Raw genomic sequence first — 21,825 nt, forward strand, 5'->3', positions numbered from 1 at the left:
ATATCCTGATGATGACCTCATGAATTTCTGATGCAATAGCAGCACATGTAGATTAATCTGCAACAAGGTCACATACAGTAGATACATAGACCAGATCTCAACATACAGTAGGACATCCACCTGTCATATAACCAGTGCATACAGTTGATAAGCCACCTCCTTTCCCATCTTAATCAGCCCACTACGACAGTCCCTTTAATCTTCATTAGATGAATTGTGTGTAGAGATTTCATGATGTACCATGGACACCTGGTTAAGTACATGGAGTGCAGAGAGAGAGGGGGGATGGTACAGTAGCAGTAACACAGTACTGGCTTGATATCACATCAATCAATAATATCGCTCATCTGCAAATGACTGCTATTAATCTACCTGGCAACAGGCACATGCTTTAATACAGCAGTCCTCCAGTTACAGTGCGATCAGGCAGACATGGGCTCATGTCATGACCTAAATTAATGGGAGCATTGATTACATGCTGAAAACAACTGCTCTGCTTGGCATCTGAAGTCTTTTTATGGTAGGATTGTTTTAATGGCTATCTATAAGAATAAATGAAATTGTCACACAATGTCCCACGGTTATGACTGAAAATAGATGATAATTTGACTGGCAATATCAGGTATTTGAACTGAGTCTCCCAGGATCCAGGCAGGACTGGTACAGTGCCTACCTGCCCTGAGGAAGTGGTGTTGTGTTGGCCACCTTGCCCTCTCCAGATGGCTACACTGTCCATGTGCCACCAGGTGGAAATACTGCCTTCCTGTCCAGCAAAGCCATTTCCCTATGGTTATTAACTGGAATATACTGTTTTACCTGAGAACAGCCAGAGCGGATGCCTGTTAAGCCACCGGGTGTTTATATAGTAAAAAGCTCAGTATGGGTGTGGGTGTGCCAGGCAGAGTAGCCGTGACAAACAGTGCTGAGCCAGAGTGATGAGAAACGTCTGTTTACCAAACAGCCCATACAGTAGGCTGCAGAGTCACATCAGAAGAGGACTGAGGAGCCCTGGGTATGCCCGTTGTGACCTGAGACTGGAGTGTGAAAAATGTACAGGCATGGCTGAGCTGAAGAGTGTTTTTTTTATATTTATTTTTATTTCACCTTTATTTAACCAGGTAAGCCAGTTGAGAACAAGTTCTCATTTACAACTGCGACCTGGCCAAGATAAAGCAAAGCAGTGCGATAAAAACAACAACAACACAGAGTTACATATGGAATAAACAAAACGTACAGTCAAAAACACAATAGAAAATCTATATACAGTGTGTGCAAATGTAGTAAGTTATGGAGGTAAGGCAATAAATAGGCCATAGTGCAAAATAATTACAATTTAGTATTAACACTGGAGCGATAGATGTGCAGAAGATGATGTGCAAATAGAGATACTGGGGTGCAAATGAGCAAAATAAATAATAATGTAAATAACAATATGGGGATGAGGTAGTTGGGTGGGCTAATTACAGATGGGCTGTGTACAGGTGCAGTGATCGGTAAGCTGCTCTGACAACTGATGCTTAAAGTTAGTGAGGGAGATAAGAGTCTCCAGCTTCAGAGATTTTTGCAGTTCGTTCCAGTCATTTGCAGCAGAGAACTGGAAGGAATGGTGGCCAAAGGAGGTGTTGGCTTTGGGGATGACCAGTGAGATATACCTGCTGGAACGCATACTATGGTTGGGTGTTGCTATGGTGACCAATGATCTAAGATAAGGCAGGGATTTGCCTAGAAGTGATTTATAGATGACCTGGAGCCAGTGGGTTTGGCGACGAATATGTAGTGAGGGCCAGCCAACGAGAGCGTACAGGTCACAATGGTGGACCCATTACGGACGCAGGCAATGAGGCAGTGATTGCTGAGATCCTGGTTGAAGACAGCGGAGGGTAAATTAGTCAGGATGATATCTATGAGGGTGCCCATGTTTATGGATTTAGGGTTGTACCTGGTATGTTCCTTGATAATTTGTGTGAGATTGAGGGCCTCTAGTTTAGATTGTAGGACGGCCAGGGTGTTAAGCATATCCCAGTTTAGGTCACCAAGCAGTACGAACTCTGAGGATAGATGGGGGGCAATCAGTTCACATATGGTGTCCAGGGCACAACTGGGGGCTGAGGGGGGTCTGTAGCAAGTGGCAACAGTGATAGACTTATTCCTTGAAAGGTGGATTTTTAGAAGTAGAAGCTCAAACTGTTTGGATGATACAGTGTAAAGGATGATACATTCAGTATAGGTGAGTTTGGAGTAGGACTCTCCATCTCTCTCTGTGGGAGGAGGGCAGGAGTGGGGGACAGGCGAGACGTCGGCTTTAAATGAGAACAAATGGGAGCCCGACCTTTTCCGACGTTTTTTGTCATGAATCTTGCCCTGGAGGCAGAACTGAGCGATTTCCACTAGATGGGCCAACTGCAAAGTCAAAATTGTCTATATAGTAAAAATGTATGAAAACAACAATTTATTTAAGGTTAGGGTTAGGCATTAGGGCTAACAGTGTGGTTAGGGTTGAGGTTAGGGTTAGGTTTAAAATGCAGTTTTGCCTCCAGGGCAAGATTCATGACAATAAATGCCAACCTTCCCCCGTCACGGCCATGAATCATCGTCTGCCATAACTCCCTCTGCTCCTCTCCACTACTCTACTCCAGCCGCTACACCCACAGCCTTCAGTAGAGCTACTCAATGCTCTGGACTGTATCTGTACTGGGTTGTACATCACATCTGATCTGGTGCACGTTTGTGATTCCTTACCGGAGAGACTACACGTTTGGTTCAATATTGTTTTGTCCCCTCTTGCCACTCTTCCATTTTCATTCTCTGTTTATTCTCTGTTCATCTCTCTCTCTCTCTCTCTCTCTCTCTCTCTCTCTCTCTCTCTCTCTCTCTCTCTCTCTCTCTCTCTCTCTCTCTCTGTCTCGTCCCCACATCAGCACACTAGCATCTTGGAGGCTTATTTTAATGTGAATTCAGCGCTGTATGAAATATTTAAAAAGGCGTCAATCTCTCTCTCTCTCTCTCTCTCTCTCTTCTCTCTTTCTTTCTCTCTCTCAGACTGTGCTGGCTGTAAGGAGGAGATCAAACATGGCCAGTCCCTCCTGGCCCTGGAGAAGCAGTGGCATGTCAGCTGCTTCAAGTGTCAGACCTGTGGCACTGTGCTGACCGGGGAGTACATCAGCAAGTAGGTGCACTCTGTGGTAACATCACAATACCAGTAGAGTACTAGTAGTATATAGTATAGTAGTAATCAACAGTATCTTCCTCACTCTGAGTCAAGCAGAAGAATCCTCCTACATATGCACTGTGCATTTACTGCACACATAGCTGCGACATGCCATCCCATGGACTGTATCCATCTGTTATTATGGACTGTTATCATTTGAAAAAAGACTAGCTACTGACTGTACTACGTGTGTGTTTATCTGTGTGTGTGTCTGTGTGTTCTCAGGGATGGTATTCCATACTGTGAGACTGACTACCACGCCCAGTTTGGCATCCAGTGTGCAACGTGTATCAGATATATCAGTGGCAGGGTGCTGGAGGTGAGTCTGTCTGTCTAACCATCTGAGACCTCATCTCACACTGCTTCCTACTGCTCACTAATTATAAACCAATGGCAAACTTCACCACAAAGCATCAATCTGCATGCTATCTTTTCATTAAGTGTGTGTAGTACCTATTCATTACCTCACAGACAAGACAGCAGTTTTGTAATCTTGGCAGAGATCTCATTTCAAAGAAACATGGATGGGAAGTGAAAAACAACCTCCTGTTTTGTCCTCTTGATATGAACCACATTAAGTAAGTTAAGTACTCTGGTATTTCTTAGAGATCATACTAAAGAATACAAATAAACAGAACATTATGACACCATCAAAGGTTGATGCAGTGCATAGACTAGCAGGTGATTGTCTGCAACGGCAGCGCTACATTGCAAGTCATAATGTCCATGCATATGATTAGTGCTGTTGAGTTGAAATCAATCCAGGCTCCTTGAATGTGCTGAGTGCAGACTAGAGAGCAAATGTGTACAGACTGCATGCCGTCACGGCTCTAAAAATAGAGAGGCTTTTAATGCTCTGTCATCATGGCTAAACTTGAGGGCCTGTGACAGCCCCTGCACCTAAAGGTGGGACACCGTCACACACACAAACACACACACACACACACACATACAGACAGACACACACACACACACACACACACACACACACACACACACACACACAGACACACAATTTAGGAGGAGTGGAAGACATTCAGAGGCTTCACAGGAACTTAAACAAAGATTGATTTAACCCAAATGATCCAAGATGACTCAACTGGCTTGCTTTCCATCTCTTTGTGGTGTTAGAACTAACTGTTTTTAACCTGTAGCGCTATACTGTGTTTTTATGTGATGATTGAGGTTCTGAAACATCTTTGTCTCACTGCTAGAATCCATCCAGAATCATTTCACTCCCTAAAGAGAAACGTATGGGTATATTGGTGCTGTTTGTTTTTGTCTTTTTCTGTAGGTGACTGTAAAATATGCAATATACTGTTAGCAGATATCTGCTCTGCTAAAATTACATTTCATTTTAGAGGCACATTTTGTAAAATACTGGATACTTCTCCTCTTTGTCAATGTTATGGTTGACCACTTGCCTGTCATTTTCTATGAGAAGGCTGTGAAATGTGAGTCTGACAGCCTACTGGAGTGTGTGTATAAAACACTGTGAAAGGCACAGCTTGGACACACAGTGGCTAATTGAAACGGACTTAATCACTGAGTGATTATGAAATTGCTTTGGAAGAGAGTGGAATTGGAATGAGTGTCCAGTTCCTGGAGTTCTGTCTGAGTAGCAGCCATCACTTACATGCCTTTTCCCTTCTCTATCTTCTCACCTCCATGCCTAAAATGACCTGTAACCATCTTATATCTTCTGAAATCCACTCTCAATTATGTTCATATATTTTTCTCTCACTCTCTTTCCCTCACTCTTTCTCTCTTTATCTTTCTCTCTTCATCCATCCCTACCTCTCTCTCTCCCTCTCTATGTCTCTCTCTGTCTCTCTCTCTCTCTCTCTCTCTCTCTCTCTCTCTTCGCTCTCTCTCTCTCTCTCTCTCTCTAATTAAATTAAATTCAAAGGGCTTTATTGGCATGGGAAACATGTTTGCATTGCCAAAGCAAGTGAAATAATGAATAAACAAAAGTGAAATAATCAATCAAAAATTAACAGTAAACATTACACTCACAAGTTTCAAAGGAATATACACATTTCAAATGTCATATTATGGCTATGTACAGTGTTATAATGATGTGCAAATAGTTAAAGTACAAAAGGGAAAATAAATAAACATAAATATGTGCTGTATTTACAATGGTGTTTGTTCTTCACTGGTTGCACTTTTCCTCGCTCGCTCGCTCTCTCTCTCTCTCTCTCTCTCTCTCTCTCTCTCTCTCTCTCTCTCACTCTCACTCTCTCGCTGCCTCTCTGTCTTTCAGGCAGGGGGAAAGCACTACCACCCCACCTGTGCCCGTTGTGCCCGCTGTCAGATGATGTTTACAGAAGGAGAGGAGATGTACCTTACAGGTAAGTAAGGCTCTCTTCCTGTCGACGATAATAACGGAATTATTTACTTTGATGTGCTGTATCATTAACTTTGCACAATGCACTTTGATGATGAGCCCTATTCACTTATGAAATCGTTCAGTGTTAATTTGCTCTTGGGTGATAATAACCCTCCCCCAAAATAACACAAAGTAACATCCATTCTCTAAAAGAGAAGAATTGATCCAATGTGATTGATCCCTAATGAAATAGCAGTGAGGATGCCCAGACACCATGCACTTCCAGAACTCATTATAGGATGAATAGGACAAACTCCTCAGTTCAGACTTGAATTCAGCAGGGCCTTGGCCTGCCATTACTTTGAATGATGGCAGTTTTATAAACAGTCTCCCACCACTATTGATCACAGCTATACTGTACATAATTGAATAGACTGGCCTCAACTGACTATTCTACAGAGCCTCTGATGGCCACTCAATGCAGTACACTCTGTTCAGCTACTATAGCTTACTGTGAAGAATGTTAAAGTGGTCTGCCGGCTTCTCATCGTCCATTAGCTCCATCATGATGTGCAGTCTACGTCCCAAAGGGCACCCTATTCCCTATATAGTGCACTACTTTTGACCAGACCCCTATGGTCAAAAGTAGTCCACTATATAGGGTATAGGGACACATTGTCTTCCAGGGGTCAGACAATACTAACCCATGCTACTCCACATCATTTACATGGTACTCTCAATCACGGCGAGACCACTAACACACAACATTAGTATATTGTAACACAAGAGCATGCAGCCCCCAAGGTTATGTTTCCCCTGGAAGATTAATTTAAGAGGGGGACATCAAGGAGGGCTGAGTGATCGGGGCTCAGGGAGCTAGTCAATTACCAGACACATAACAAAGGCCAGTGAATCAATCCAACACACACTGACTGCATGGCTGGAATGAGAAGTGGCACGTTGTTAAAGGTAGAGATTGATCCTACAGAGCATGCCATGTGGCCTCCCCCAGGGAACATTGCTTTGGACCCTGATATTCACTGCATAATGTCAACACCGCAGCAAGCGACCCAGGTGTACAACACTGGAAGTTCTTGGACAACCTTAAAGGAAAATTCCACCCCAAAACTATCTTTTGGTATTTGTTTCATTAGTCCATTGTTGATATAGTCCCAAAATGTTTTGCATGTCAGCAATCAAGTTTTCAAGATACAGTATATAACTTTCAAAATACAGAAATACAGCCAGCATGATACATTTTGCATCATATGATGCAAAACGCATAATACGTTTTCCTTTAACCTACTGGAGGTAGAGGCCGTCACGAAATGGACCTGGGACTTTCCCAACCGGGCACGATATGCGTAAATAAAAAAAATAAAAAGATAGACCCATTTCGAACGGACCCGTTCCGTATAGACCTGATGAGATCCAGAACCAGTCAGATCCGAGTGAGGGAAGCAGCAGAAAAGTAAATTTTTAAGCTACTTTATTAACCGGAGCTGATAAAGCACGAGGGAGAGGAGGTAGAGAGAGGTGACACTCTAGCAAGGGCCGTGCTTTGTGTGTAGGCTACTGTGAGTGTGAGCAAGTTACACGGTGAGCAGGGAGGAGGGCAGGAGAGATGAAAGACAGCAACCAACCAAGCCGACTCGCTCTATAGTAGACTAATAGCTGCTGTTGGTGCTGTCATCTTCAGGACAGGAATACCGGCTTACTTAACGGAGGAATAAACACACATGTTCATCGTTGGTGTTTCAACCAGAACGCGGGAAAATGCCCTTTCTTTATTTTCGCACATGCGCAGTTGTACATCTCTCATAGGGCATAACTGTACCAGTGTAAGAACACAATTTATAACATATTAGTCTATATGTTAACACCCCCACTTGCTCTTATACTGTACAAGTCGTATTCAACCTAACTATCAACACATTTAGCTTACAGTTATACATCTCACAAATGTCAGTTTACATTCCAAACATATAACCCAAGAATTTTTCATTTTTGAACTTCGTTACAGGTTTAGTCAAAACATCTGCAACCATGTCTGCCGTTGGACAATATTCAATACTTATTTTGCCATCACTGAGCGCAGATCGAATGAAATGATATCTGATGTCAACATGTTTACATCTCTGACGACATACTGGGTTCTTTGACAGAGCAATTGCACCTTGGTTATCTTCAAAGATTGTTACTGGTGCATATTGGCACTCACTATCCATCTGGCCCAAATTATCAAAATGATCCTTTCTGTTGCAGTTTGTTTGTTGTAAACACAGTGATCAGCTGGGTTCTGTGTAAAACCATTTTCACTAAGGTGATCATGCAACATTTTGTTCCAGTTCCTTCCTGACTGTTTCAGTCCGTACAGTGACTTGTTCAGTTTGCAGACTAGTTGCTCACCTGTATCTGACCTGACTTCAAAACCCTCTGGTTGCTCCATGTACACTTCACAGTCAATAGGAGCATGTAGATATGCTGTTTTGACATCCATCTGATGTAACTCTAAGTCATACTGAGCTGCTAGCTGCATCAAACAACGTACTGATGTCATATTTGCAGTTGGAGAAAAAGTCTCCTTATAGTCTATTCCTGCCACTTGACTATATCCCTTTTGCAACATATCTTGCCTTGTATGTCTCAGTCTCATCTGAATTGTTTTTGACCGCATAGACCCACCTGCCCCCCCCACTGCATTTTTACCCTCTGGCAGTGTGGTCAATGTGAATGTATCATTTTCCCTAAGGGAATCCATCTCCTCCTTCATAGCAGTAGCCCAAATCTCTGATTTTGGTGAAATCATTGCTTCTTTGAAGGTTTGTGGTGCATTGCACATTACTCTGTAGCAGTAGTCAACACTAGGTGGTATCTGGTCATCACACTTCACTTTACACTCATAGTCTTTTAAGTACTGTGGCTTCTTCCTCTCTCTGTCTGGATAGCGTGGACTCTGACTATCTGAAGTCTCGATTTGCACATCTTGTGTCTCTTCGGAATTTTGATCTGCCATCTTGGCTTTTGGCATGGGGGATTGAAATCTCTCCCCATGAAGATCATCACTCATTTCCAAATCTGTCTGAGTTTGGCGTTCGACTACACCTTTTGTAACGAACTTGACTAATCTGTTTTTAAGAACTTTTCCAGTGTCTGGGTAGTAGACTAGGTATGCTGGACTATTTTTATCATACCCAACAAAAATACCCTTTTCACATCTTGAGTCCAACTTTTTCTTGTTCTGTCTGTATGCATAGCAAACAGATCCAAATTCTTTCATCTTTGAAAGATCAGGCTTTCTCCCAGTAAACATGTAGTGTGGAGTCTGTCCTACACGCTTATTGTAACACCTATTGCGAATTACTGCAGCAGTCATTACAGCATATGTCCACAATTTCTTTGGTAGGTTGCTCTCAAGTAGCATGCATCTTGCCATTTCAAACAGTGTTCTCCAATTTCTCTCAGCGGTCCCATTTTGATGGGGTGAGTAAGGGGCTGAAGTTTCATGTCTTATGGCATTCTTACTGAGCAGTGACTGGAACTCTTTGGCTGTGTACTCTGTGCCATTATCTGACCTGACACACTTTATTTTTCCATAAGGGGCCACATCAGCAATAAACTTCTCAGTAGCTTTTACAGTATCACTTTTTGCTTTTAGGAAATACACAAAAACTGCCCCTGAATAATCATCCGTAAATGCTAGAGTATATCTGAACCCATCTTTCGCCTCTGGCTCAATAGGGCCAGCCAAATCAGTGTGCACAAGCTCAAGAGCTGCTTTTGCCTTTTCATCAGGCTCTCTGTTTCTGCTCTGAACAAATTTTCCCTGTGTGCAGATTTCACAGTTGAGGGTAGATTTGTCAATCTTACCTGTGATTTTCATTCCCTCTGTCACATTTTCTAACTTTGACACATCCTCAAAATTACAGTGGCCAAGAATTTTGTGCCATGTGTGAATATCATAGCACCCATGACATCCATCATCATTTTCATCACTTACAGTGTTAAGATAGTAAAGTCTATCGTACTCCTCGATGTCAAAAGTGGTACCGTTCTTGTGGATGAGCTTGTTACACCCCTGTCGAAAGTTGACTGAAGCTCCGTTGGCTGTCGCTGCTTTAACAGAGAAAATGTCCTGTGGAAACGACGGCATGTACAGCGCCTTCGTCAGCGTTGTTTTCACCCGACGACCCGTGTTGTCTCTCAGGTAAACCTCCGCTGCACCTCTCCTCTCAGTGACACCATTTGTTCTTGTTCCGTCAGCCAGCTCCACGGAATGTTTTTCCGGTTTGAAAGTCTCGTCAAACTCCTTAAACTTCCCGATGTCCGTGACTATATGTGACGTTGCTCCCGTATCAACCATCAGCCCTTTATGTTTCAGTCCACGAACCTGACAGTCACTTATTTTGAATGCAAATGTGTGGCCTTCAGCATCTGTTGCTTGTTTCACATTGTCTCTTCTTTTTCGTCTGCAATTTGCGTCAGTATGAGTGGAGCGCTTGCAAAAACTACACCACTGTCTCCGTTCTCTGTGCTCTCCAGTAACTGTACATTCCCGGGCCTTGTGCCCTTTCTGGCCACAGTTGAAGCAGGTTATCTCGGTCCCTTTAGCTCTTCCTCTTGGCCAGCTAACTTTAATGTTACTTGCCTTCATCACGTTGTCGTCAGTGGAAATGGCGCTAAACTTCTCGGTGCTTTCATAGCTCCTCAACTTGGTTTTGAACTTGCCATAAGTTGTCGGCTCGTCACTCTGCGTTATGTGGATGGCAAACGGCTTAAATGATTCGGGCAAACATTTCAGAATCATTGCAATCAACAGCCCGTCACTTAAAGTCTCTTCAGCATTCCTCAGTGCTGTAATAGCCGTCTCAGCACGAATTATATAATCCGTAACACTTTCGTCACTGGCTTTCTGAAGAGAAGTTAGCTCAGTGTAGAGGCTAATCACACGTGGCTTCCCTTTACCTGCATAATGTTCCCTCAATATCTTCAACGCTTTTCTCCCATCATCTGCTGCTTCTCTCATTATCAGGGAAAGACTTTTATCATCCAAAACCTGTATCAATTCGGCGTAGGCTTCTTCATTTTTCTCTCCGTCTTCTTCATCTTCATCCACGCTCAATATGGTGGCCTTTAGCCCTAGCAAACGCAAGTGTCCCAAAAACTCATCTCCGTCTAAACATAATCTATTCCATCGGCTTCCATATTCCCTCCTGGGCCCATAACCTGTTGGTGCTGTCATCTTCAGGACAGGAATACCGGCTTACTTAACGGAGGAATAAACACACATGTTCATCGTTGGTGTTTCAACCAGAACGCGGGAAAATGCCCTTTCTTTATTTTCGCACATGCGCAGTTGTACATCTGTCATAGGGCATAACTGTACCAGTGTAAGAACACAATTTATAACATATTAGTCTATATGTTAACAGCTGCCATAGCTAGGTTATTTATAATCCAATATGATTATGTAGTACCTGTCTTGACTGCATCAAACCGGAAGAAGCTAGTTAAGCTAGCTAGGCTAATCGAGGCGTGCGCTTTCTCATCCTGCACAGTTACAAACAACTCCATTCAAAATATTAAGTAGCTGCCTACCTGTTAGCGCTTGGTCGTTGTAGCATATCCTTCTTCCTTTAACTTTAATTCAGTCATTTTAATTAGATTTTTCCCAACTTTAGCCACGCACGGAGGCTCTATGACTGTAGTCTATTGCCGCTTTGATGACTTATGATTAGCCAACAACAACAAGCTACAAACACCACTCTCATGAAAAGCAAGCAGCAGTATAAATTATAAAATGTCTCTCTCTCTCTCTCTTTACTGCAGCAGTCGCGTTTGGATCTGTACGGGTCCTTCTAGACAAGTCAGTTCAAATTACACATACCCGAAACCTGTGACAATCATATGAGAACCGACCCAGACCCGTAACATTATTTAGAATTCTGGATCCGGACCCGCTAGGGATCCGTGAAGCCCTCTAACTGGAGGTCCGACCCCAGACTGCACCCTCTACAATCCAAAAAGACATGTCCGACCTGGAGTCATGGTCCAGAAACAGTCACATGGTTCTCCACCCACAAAAATACAAAGTACTTCACACCACCACTACACATCAATGACACAGAGCTCCTGAGAGTTGAAGCCATACAAATCCTAGGCATCCTCATCCAGGCATGACCTTCGTTGGACAGCACAGGTGGATGCCATCTGCAAGAAGGCCGGTCAATGCCTTTTCCTCCTTAGGAAGCTTAAATATAGCTCTGTCCCACGGGAGGACATGGTGACGGTGTACACCACATACATCCGGCCAGTGACTGAATACGCAGTGCCAGTGTGGCACTATCATTTAACCAGCAACCAGTGGGACAGGAGTGAGAGGATCCAGCGCAGGGCGGTGCACACAGAAGCGTCTTGCCCATAGATTTGTCATGTTAAAAAAGTATAATAATATGACTTGTTGTTTCTCCTAGCAATGTTATTAAGTTGGCTTTAGCTAGACCAGATAGGTTCCCAATCTCCAACCTCATAACTAGTTACCAAGAAGCCATTTCAGGCTATCAAACAAGTTAGAGTAGCCAGCTTGTCAAACTATCTTAGCTGGCATGCCTGCTGGCAAGGTTGGTAGACTTTAGAAAAGCAGGCAATAACTAAATGTACTGAATAAGACTCACATTCCTTTCAATCTTTTACCCAGATTTGCAAAAATGCAGAGAAGCATATTTAGTTTCTTTAAAAAAAATAACCACCAGTCAGGAGGATACAGACAGCTCAAGAGGTATGCTTAGATATGCAGAAAAATAGACATATTTTTTACATAGAATTAAGCATAATGATTATGACTCTAGATTGCAGGAAAAAGCTTTCAGGTGTTTGAAAAAATTCTCCAACAAAATTCTCCAACTTACAGATGGGGGGCCCCCCTCCGGACCACCCCCCAACCTTCCTCATGTACTTTGTGCCCACTCAGATTTTTGAGGTGCATGATGCCCCTGGGTGCGCATCATACTGGGCGTAAAATACAACGGCTACACCAACGCCTGCAGCTACCTCAATCTGCCCTTCCTGCAAACACGTCAGGAAAACCTGACCGTAGAGTTTGCAAAGACCTTCCTCAATCCCCTACTGGCACATGCTGTCCCCAAACACTCCTCCATCTCTGGTCGTGTGAACTGGTCCTCAACAGTGTTGAATCCCATCAGGTGTAGAACCAATCGCTACCAAATCAGCGCGATACCTTACATGACTAGCTCAACCACTGAGTTATGGACTACCACTTCAGTCTTACCCTTAGCACTGACAGTTTTCCAAAATATATGTATTTGAAAGTTGTAGTTTTAATTGTGTTGATGATTTTCTTGTGCATAGTGTATTTATGTAAATTGTGTCAAATAATGCAGCATCAGCTGCCATTAATACTTTGTAATTTTGAATTTGTGAAAAAAATAACATTCTATAGAGCCTTTGTTCTGATTTATCTCTGTCTAAAGGCTGCTACCTCTCAGGTTTTACTGGGGTGGGGGTTCGTTCTATTTAGATGTATACCTATTTTCAGAGTGGGGTGAAAAGCATTCATTATAACGTTTTTGTAAAAGGTTAATGCATTTAAGTTGATGCATATTAGATTTCTTTCCTTTAACCGTTCATTCACAAATAGGGTTACCGAGGTTGTGTTAGGAAACCTAGGGAGGAGGGTTGCTCTCACCACGTTCATGCAGGAAGTTTGGAAGGGGTCTAAGTATTGATTGAGGGAGATAGACCTAGGTGGTGTTGAGCATCATATGCATGGTGGGTGGACTATTGATTTCCACAGATCCTGCTGTAGGCCTATCTATGGCTCCGCTAGATATATAGGACTGATATTAACTGTAGATTGTAAGCATGAAATCCTAATTGAGTTGACTGGAGGCCAAATGCTGCATTCTGTACCAGCTTCCCGCAATGCTTCTGAGGTGGAACGTGATATCCAGGCAGGCAGCCACTCAGTCCCATGTACAGTAACAGTGGTGAATCACCCTAGAGGCTGAGGAAACCGGATGTATGAGAGGAAGTACCTGGCACTCTCTCATTATCATTATTTGTTAATATGGAGCATGACATTAGTGGTTTAGTGTTTCGGTCCCTCCCAGGAAGAACTAGAATTAAATCACCTTTTAGTCTATCTCCCTGTGTGTGTGTGTGTGTGTGTGTGTGTGTGTGTGTGTGTGAAAAAGTGAGAGAGGAAGGGGAGAGAGAGAAAAAGAGCAAGGGAGAGTTACAACTTCAGCCTCCAAGCCTCTCGCAGATATATACTCTAGGTCACCTTTGATGTATGGCTGTTGTTGAGAAGTGCTGATCTACTGACACATGCGTTTGATCGGTGTGTGTGAAAAGGTTTATGAACACAACACTGTAAAACATTTCTGAGCTGTGAACCGCAGTAGAAACCTGAGAAATGTGACCTTCTACTCCAGTTATCAATAATAAAAAGCACCCCAGTGGTTTTACGGTATTGTAATTGCAATAGCCGTTGTGTAGTGGAATGAATGTGAAGTTATTTTTTTTTAAACAGTATGTTTGACTGCAGATGTGTCTCTGCGACAGGTTCCGAGGTGTGGCATCCAATGTGTAAACAAGCAGCGCGGCTGGAGAAGAAACTCAGAGTGAGTAGAACCCTGTGTCTCTGTCTCCCTTCCTGTTAGAACACTTTGACCTCAACCAGAGAACACCACTATTTCACTACTAAATCCTCCTAGAAACTCCTGTAGTTTAGTCTGAACTGAATCCCTCTCATTCCTATTCTTGGACTAAGAAGTCGTGTCAGGCTGGGGTATAATAGAGCAGACTTGCGGTAGAGAGAGGATCTGAGGTAATGCAGGGGTGTTGTTGTTTGAGGTTTGCCTCTGTCAGTCTCTGTCTCCCTCAGCAGTAGTCTGGCCTCTGCAGGCTCACTCTGACACACATGGTGTGTGTGTGTGCATGTGTGTGTGTGTTTGTTCCCACAGTTAAGACGTACCTCTGAGGCCTCCATATCCCCCCCTGGCTCCAGCATCGGCTCCCCGAGCCGCGTCATCTGTGTGAGTAGTCTGTCGCCAAGGCATCGCCATGGTTATTTGATTACATGTACACCTTCTGTTGGCTGCAAGCCTGTCTTGGAGGCGGAGCCCTCTTTGCAGGACCTGTCACTCAGAGCCAGCAGTCATTCACATGGGTCAACAGTCCACCATGTGCAGTTGTGTGTTTGTCATTTATGTGGATGGCCTCAGGTGTTTGTATGTCTGTTTGAGACAACAGTGTTTGTTATATCCAATGTATTATTGATGTATGTTAAAGGAGGTTCACATAATTTCTCCATTGTTAACTGTTGCACTGTGAAGTTGACATTCCACACGGTATACTCTTTATTCCACTGTAAAGTAACCATGGTAAATAACTTGTTTAGGGACATCTGCTGTTGTTGAGTTGAGTTTGGGCTGGACCCATAGACATCCTTTAGGTTGTTATCAATAAGTCGTCACAATACGGTGCAGAGCGTTCAATTTGGCTGCTGAGGGGCAAGGAGACCCCCATCTCCGCTAAACCATTGACAACTACGTGCCATTTTTAAGGGATTGTTAAATACATGTTATAACTATTTGGTTTTAATATCATCACCTCCTGAAGAGCATAGTCATAACTACACATTTCCACATTATTCCACATTTAGCTCTATCATCAGAGTTATGCAGTAAGTAACTGCATGCTTTTCATGATCAGTAAACATCAATTGATCATGTAATTTTAGATATGTGAGGGTATCCATTTGGCATGTAGCTAGCTAGCTAGCTAAGCAAACAACATGTGTAATTTAGCTTGTTTCATCAGAGATTAGGCTTTTGGAAAGAGCTTGAAATCGGCAAGTCCTTGTCCTGGTAAAGTTGTCAGTCGGACTACTGTTATCACCACTATAGATGGCAAGCAAATCAAACAATATTTGGATATAGCCATGTAGTTTATCCACTGAAAGTTAGCTTGTTAATTAGTCAAATTGACGTAATCCTTTCTTAGCTAGCTAGCCAATTTGACGTGGTCCATCAATCAATGTAGGCTATCATGTCTGTCAGCAGCAATCGTGATTAAACACTCTTTAAAACAACTTAGAAATGGGGATGTTAGTTAACTTCGCTAGGTAGGCCTACATTGGTTGGATAAAAAAAATATATTAGGGGCCTCCCAAGTGGCGCAGCGATCTAAGGCACTGCATCGCAGTGTTGTGGCGTCACGGCAGCCTGGGGTTCGATCGATAGGCTGGGGGGGCTTTACTTGGCTCATCGCACTCTAGTGACTCCTTGTGACGGGCTGGGCGCCTGCAAGCTAACTTCAGGTTGTCAGTTGAAAGGTGTTTCCTCCGACACATTAGTGCGGCTGGCTTCCGGGTTAAGCGAGCGGGTGTAAAGAAGTGCGGCTTGGCAGGTCATGTTTCGGAGGACGCATGACTCGACCTTCGCCTCTCCCGAGCCCGTTGGGGATTTGCAGCGATGAGACAAGATCGTAATTGGATCGCAATTAGATATCATGAATTTGGGGAGAAAAAGGGGGTAAAATTACAACAACAAAAACATATATATATATTTATATTAGGCCTACTTACCACTATATGTTTAGCCAACTGTACAAAGTTTCTACCGGTAGCTTGCAAAGTAAACAGAAGAGTACATCGGCAAATGTGCCCTCTGCTGCTTGACAGGCAGAGCCCACATAGGATGGGAAATTAACTTAAACCACTCAAATATCCAATTAACGGTAGTCAATTTTGAGATGAATCATGAGGTTACCCGCACGTATCTGAAATTACATGATCAATTAATCTTTACTGATCATGAAAAGCATGCAGTTACTTGCTGTGTAACTGATGATAGAGCTAAAAGTGCACAATTGTGACCGACCACCCCGATTCGGTCCTATGTTGCAAAATTTGAAATTGTGTTTTTTACATTGGACAAAAGTAGAGACTCAGAGCTACAAAATGGTATATCATACACTGCGGTTGATGAAACAAAATATGAAAGTAATTCTGCTTTAAAAGTTGATAAACTTGTAACCTCACTTTGAGAAAATGGCCCTTGAATGTTTTGGTACACCTACTTGAGAGCTCTTTTTTGTCTACACCTATTCAGCATTGTTCACACCCTCTTAAGCCTTAGCCCCACCCATCTCTTTAAGGATTCACATGTGAGGCCATGTGTTAAACAGAGTGAGAAAGGTAGTGTAGTAAACAACCAAATCCTAATCTGACTTTGGTGCAGGTCATATTGTTCTTCACATTACCGTCTATGGTAAACAAACACTATATCAAATAAAATCGACTTTTATTTGTAACATGCACAGGATACAGAAGGTGTAAACGGTACAGTGAAATGGTTACTTGCATATTTGCATAGTAGCAATATCAAAATAGATAGTGTCCAGATACAAATATTTTATAATTATTAGATGATGCTTACCAAGACATACTTGTCTAAATTGATGGGTCATGTGAAAGAAATCCTATAACCACCCCACAGCCACATCTAGCTAAGTGTATGGGTCAGTATTGTCTAGACATGTAATCATCTGGCGAAGTGGAGTTTTTTGTTTAGACATGTACAGTGGCTTGCGAAAGTATTCACCCCCCTTGGCATTTTTCCTATTTTGTTACCTTACAACCTGGAATTAAAATAGATTTTTTGGTGGTTTGTATCATTTGATTTACACAACATGCCTACCACTTTGAAGATGCAAAATATTCTTTATTGTGAAACAAACAAGAAAAAAGAAAAAATAAGAAATCTTGAGCGTGCATAACTATTCACCCATTCTTCAAGGCAAAACTGCTCAAGCTCCTTCAAGTTGGATGGGTTCCGCTGGTGTACAGCAATCTTTAAGTCATACCACAGATTCTTAATTGGTTTGAGGTCTGGGCTTTGACTAGGCCATTCCAATACATTTAAATGTTTCCCCTTAAACCACTCAAGTGTTGCTTTAGCAGTATGCTTAGGGTCATTGTCCCGCTGGAAGGTGAACCTCTGTCCTAGTCTCAAATCTCTGGAAGACCTCAAGAAGTTCCCTGTATTTAGAGCCATCCATCATTCCTTCAATTCTGACCAGTTTCCCAGTCCCTGCCGATGAAAAACATCCCCACAGCATGATGCTGCCACCACCATGCTTCACTGTGGGGATGGTGTTCTCGGGGTAATGAGAGGTGTTGGGTTTGCGCCAGACATAACGTTTTCCTTGATGGCCAAAAAGCTCAATTTTAGTCTCATCTGACCAGAGTACCTTCTTTCATATGTTTGGGGAGTCTCCCACATGCCTTTTGGTGAACACCAAATGTGTTTGCTTATTTGTTTCTTTAAGCAATGGCTTTTGTCTGGCCACTCTTCCATAAAGCCCAGCTCTGTGGAGTGTACGGCTTAAAGTGTTCCTATGGACAAATACTCCAATCTCCGGTGTGGAGCTTTGCAGCTCCTTCAGTGTTATCTTTGGTCTCTTTGTTGCCTCTCTGATTAATGCCCTCCTTGCCGGGTCCGTGAGTTTTGGTGGGCGGCCCTCTCTTGGCAGGTTTGTTGTGTTGCCATTTTCTTTCAATTTTTTTATAATGGATTTAATGGCGCTCCTTGGGATATTTTTTATATAACCCAACCCTGATCTGTACTTCTTCATAACTTTGTCCCTGACCTGTTTGGAGAGCTCCTTGGTCTTCATGGTGCCGCTTGCTTGGTGGTACCCCTTGCTTAGTGGTGTTGCAGACTCTGGGGACTTTCAGAACAGTTGTATATATACTGAGATCATGTGACACTTAGATTGCACACAGGTGGACTTTATTTAACTAATTATGTGACTTCTGAAGGTAATTGGTTGCACCAGATGTTATTTAGGGGCTTCATAGCAAAGGGGATGAATACATATGCACACACCACTTTTCCGTTATTTATTTTTTAGAATTTTTTGAAACAAGTTATTTTTTAAATTTCACTTCACCAATTTTGACTATTTTGTGTATGTCCATTACATGAAATCCAAATAAAAATCCATTTAAATTACAGGTTGTAATGCAACAAAATAGGAAAAACGCCAAGGGGGATGAATACTTTTGCAAGGCACTGTAGCTAGTAAGCTAGCTAAACAATTAACCATAATCCCAACCCATACTACTAGCAATACAAACAGATTGTCTTAGCTAGCCACATGCATGAAATGCTGTAGTATGAATCTGCAGGTAGCTAAAGCTAACCAACTAGTTTCAATGTTAGTTAGCTAGCTAACATTAGGCTATAACTAACAATGCTAATTGTTTTCTGAGATATGAATAATATTACTACACAGATCATACAAGTAATGTTACCAAGCGAGCCAGCTCTTAATTTAACCATTTTATTTGTATTTACAGATGGCATGCAAGTTTGTTATTAAGTCACATGAAAGTGCACATGTTCCAGAAGGCATTTCTGCCAAAAAAACGCATTTGAGTAAATAAATAAAAAAATCACATTGAAATGCCTCTCCTGTGAAGTAGTGATGTGCGACATACGCCTAGCTTCCTGAAACGGGTAACAATTGTTTTGCATGGAATAATTGGAAATGTGTAGTTCTGACTATGCTCTTCAGGAGGTGATGATATTAAAACTAAATAGTTATAACATGTATTTAACAATCCCTTGACAACACCACGCAGTTGTCAATGGTTTTAGCGGAGCTGGGGGTCTCCTTGCCCCTCAGCAAGCAAATTGAATGCACTGCACCTTATTGTGAAATTGTATTGATAACGTCCTATTAAATTACTAGAGGGACTATGTCATATACCCTCAAAGTTCCAGAATGGTATGAACATGGCAGCCATTGTTGTCAGGGAGCAATCCAAACCAGTCTAATAGCGGAGGTACATAAAGATGGCAGCCCTCATGCACTTACCACAAATTCCTAATTTAGCTAAGTTTGCCGTATTGTACATTGCTCTGTTACACTTTTTTTGGATGATCATTAGCAGAGTAAACATGGCCCCAATTTTAGCTTCAAGATGCCGGCAATTTGAAAAACTGAAAAAGTAGATTGTGCTGATTTATTGGCATAGTTTAAAAACTCAGTGGATAGTGTTAAAACAATGGCATCATATCTGAATTCTGCCATCTTTATGCACATTCGCCATTGGAATAAATGGCAGTAGAGGCATAGGTGATGCATTTCCTGCTTTTACTTATGCAGGACAATAAAAGTAAGGCATGTGATGTATCAGAAATCTGTGCAATAGAATTATTGTCACCCCAAAATGTGACATATTATTCAAAATACAGTTTATGCAGGTTTTATACACATTTTCTGTATAAATAGCCTCTAAAATATATGTAAACACACCATAAAAAGTTTAAAGGCCCCCATCAGAGGGCAATTTATTTCGACGTAATTCCTGTCCTATAGCGGAAATTGTCCTTCAGGTACCACCTCTGAAAAATAACGCAGGCTGCTAATACATATTCACGAATTGGGGATGGGAACGTTGTGGTGATTTCCATGTGAAGTGGAGAAATAATAAACATGTAGGGCACTGACAGCTGTCAGTGTAGCTAGCTAGCATGCTAACCTTATCTAGCTAACTAATATCATATGTTTTTCCTACACCTTATTCAAAAGATTAGCTAGCTAGGCTATGGCAGGTTCTGGAGCTGGATTTGTCATAAGCATGTAGGGAAAACTTCGCCACAGATGGATAGGGGAATCCAGTGTCTTTGACTTTGTCATCTTTCTCTCTGGCCCTATGCTATCCTCACCAGGTGGCTGTGATTAGATCCAATTCAAATTCTGTATCAACCAATTAAAATCATTAACGTAGTTGGACATCATAGAACAGCAGTCAAACAGCATATCTGCTAATCAAAGTTACTAAAACAGACATTTTCAATTGGATGATTAGCTCAGTGTTGTGATCCTGGCTCCTGGTGATTTTTGATGTTTGCGGCAAGTTCGAATCCTAGCTTAGATACCCTATATATAGAGAAGTATGTGGACACCCCTTCAAATTAGTGCTGACAGGTATATAAAATCGAGCACACAGCCATGCAATCTCCATAGACAAACAGTGGCAGTAAAATGGCCTTACTGAAGAGCTCAGTGACTTTCAACGTGGCACCGTCATAGGATGTCACCTTTCCAACAAGTCAGTTAGTCAAATTTCTGCCCTGCTAGAGCTGCCCCGGTCAACTGTAAGTGCTGTTATTGTGAAGTGGAAACGTCTAAGAGAAACAACGGCTCAGCCGCACAAGCTCACAGAACGGGACTGCTGAGTGCTGAAGCACATAGCGCGCAAAAGTCATCTGTCCTCGGTTGCAGCACTCACTACCAAGTTCCAAACTGCCTCTGGAAGCAATGTCAGCACAATAACTGTTCGTCGGGAGCTTCATGAAATGGGTTTCCATGGCCGAGCAGCCACACACAAGCCCAAGATCACCATGCGCAATGCCAAAAGTCGACTGGAGTGGTGTAAAGCTCGCCGCCATTGGACTCTAGAGCAGTGGAAACGCGTTCTCTGGAGTGATGAATCACGCTTCACCATCTGGCAGTACGATGGACGAATCTGGGTTTGGCGGATGCCAGGAGAACGCTACCTGCCCCAATGCATACTGCCAACTGTAAAGTTTGGTGGAGGAGTAATGGGTCTGGGGCTGTTCTTCATGGTTCAGGCTAGGCCCCTTAGTTCCAGTGAAGATAAATCTTAATGCTACAGCATACAATGACATTCAAGACAATTCCGCGCTTCCAACTTTGTGGCAACAGTTTGGGGCTCAAGGGGGCTCAATCCCACGGTTAATGAGCACTTCATTTTCGAGTCATCCACTTTAGCAGTGTGAACCACCAGGAAAGCAATGATGGTTACTGCACATGACAGCTATTTGACAAGTCCTTAAGGCTCTTTAAAAAAATTGGGGGACAATGTACAATAAACTTCTATGTTGAATAGCCCTTAATCTTTTCTCAACTTTAATATTTCAACATCATCAAATCACCTATGCTTAGTCTAATACAGTGACAACTAAAAGATACCAAAAACAATTTAGTCCAATCAAAATAAGCTAAATATGATGTGGCTGTCCATGGTACTGATTTCTGTGTGTGTGTGTGTGTGTGTGCTTGTTTGCGTTCAAGTAGAAAAAACATGTGGTCTCACCCTACTTTTAGAGAAACGCCAATGCCATCCTCCTCTCTTTCATGTTGCCGAAACGGTCTATGACTCTGTCATATACAATACATGCTTTTAGTTTTTGTTGTCCTAGGCAATCTGGCAAAAATGCCAGAC

General features: G+C 42.5%; 1 protein-coding gene across 4 annotated transcripts in view; it reads left to right on the top strand.

Annotated features, from left to right (window-relative positions):
- Window positions 1-21,825, top strand: part of LOC121574061 (actin-binding LIM protein 3) — a 113,246-nt gene that overhangs the window by 66,198 nt on the left and 25,223 nt on the right. For all 4 annotated transcript variants that reach the window (XM_041886624.1, XM_041886625.1, XM_041886626.1 and 1 more), the window contains exons 5-9: window positions 3,040-3,166; window positions 3,434-3,527; window positions 5,475-5,562; window positions 14,124-14,182; window positions 14,525-14,596. In XM_041886624.1, the coding sequence (XP_041742558.1) occupies window positions 3,040-3,166; window positions 3,434-3,527; window positions 5,475-5,562; window positions 14,124-14,182; window positions 14,525-14,596 (440 nt within the window). The remainder of the gene's footprint in view (window positions 1-3,039; window positions 3,167-3,433; window positions 3,528-5,474; window positions 5,563-14,123; window positions 14,183-14,524; window positions 14,597-21,825) is intronic.

Source organism: Coregonus clupeaformis, chromosome 9 (genome assembly GCF_020615455.1).
Source record: "Coregonus clupeaformis isolate EN_2021a chromosome 9, ASM2061545v1, whole genome shotgun sequence".
Lineage (NCBI taxonomy): Eukaryota > Metazoa > Chordata > Actinopteri > Salmoniformes > Salmonidae > Coregonus > Coregonus clupeaformis.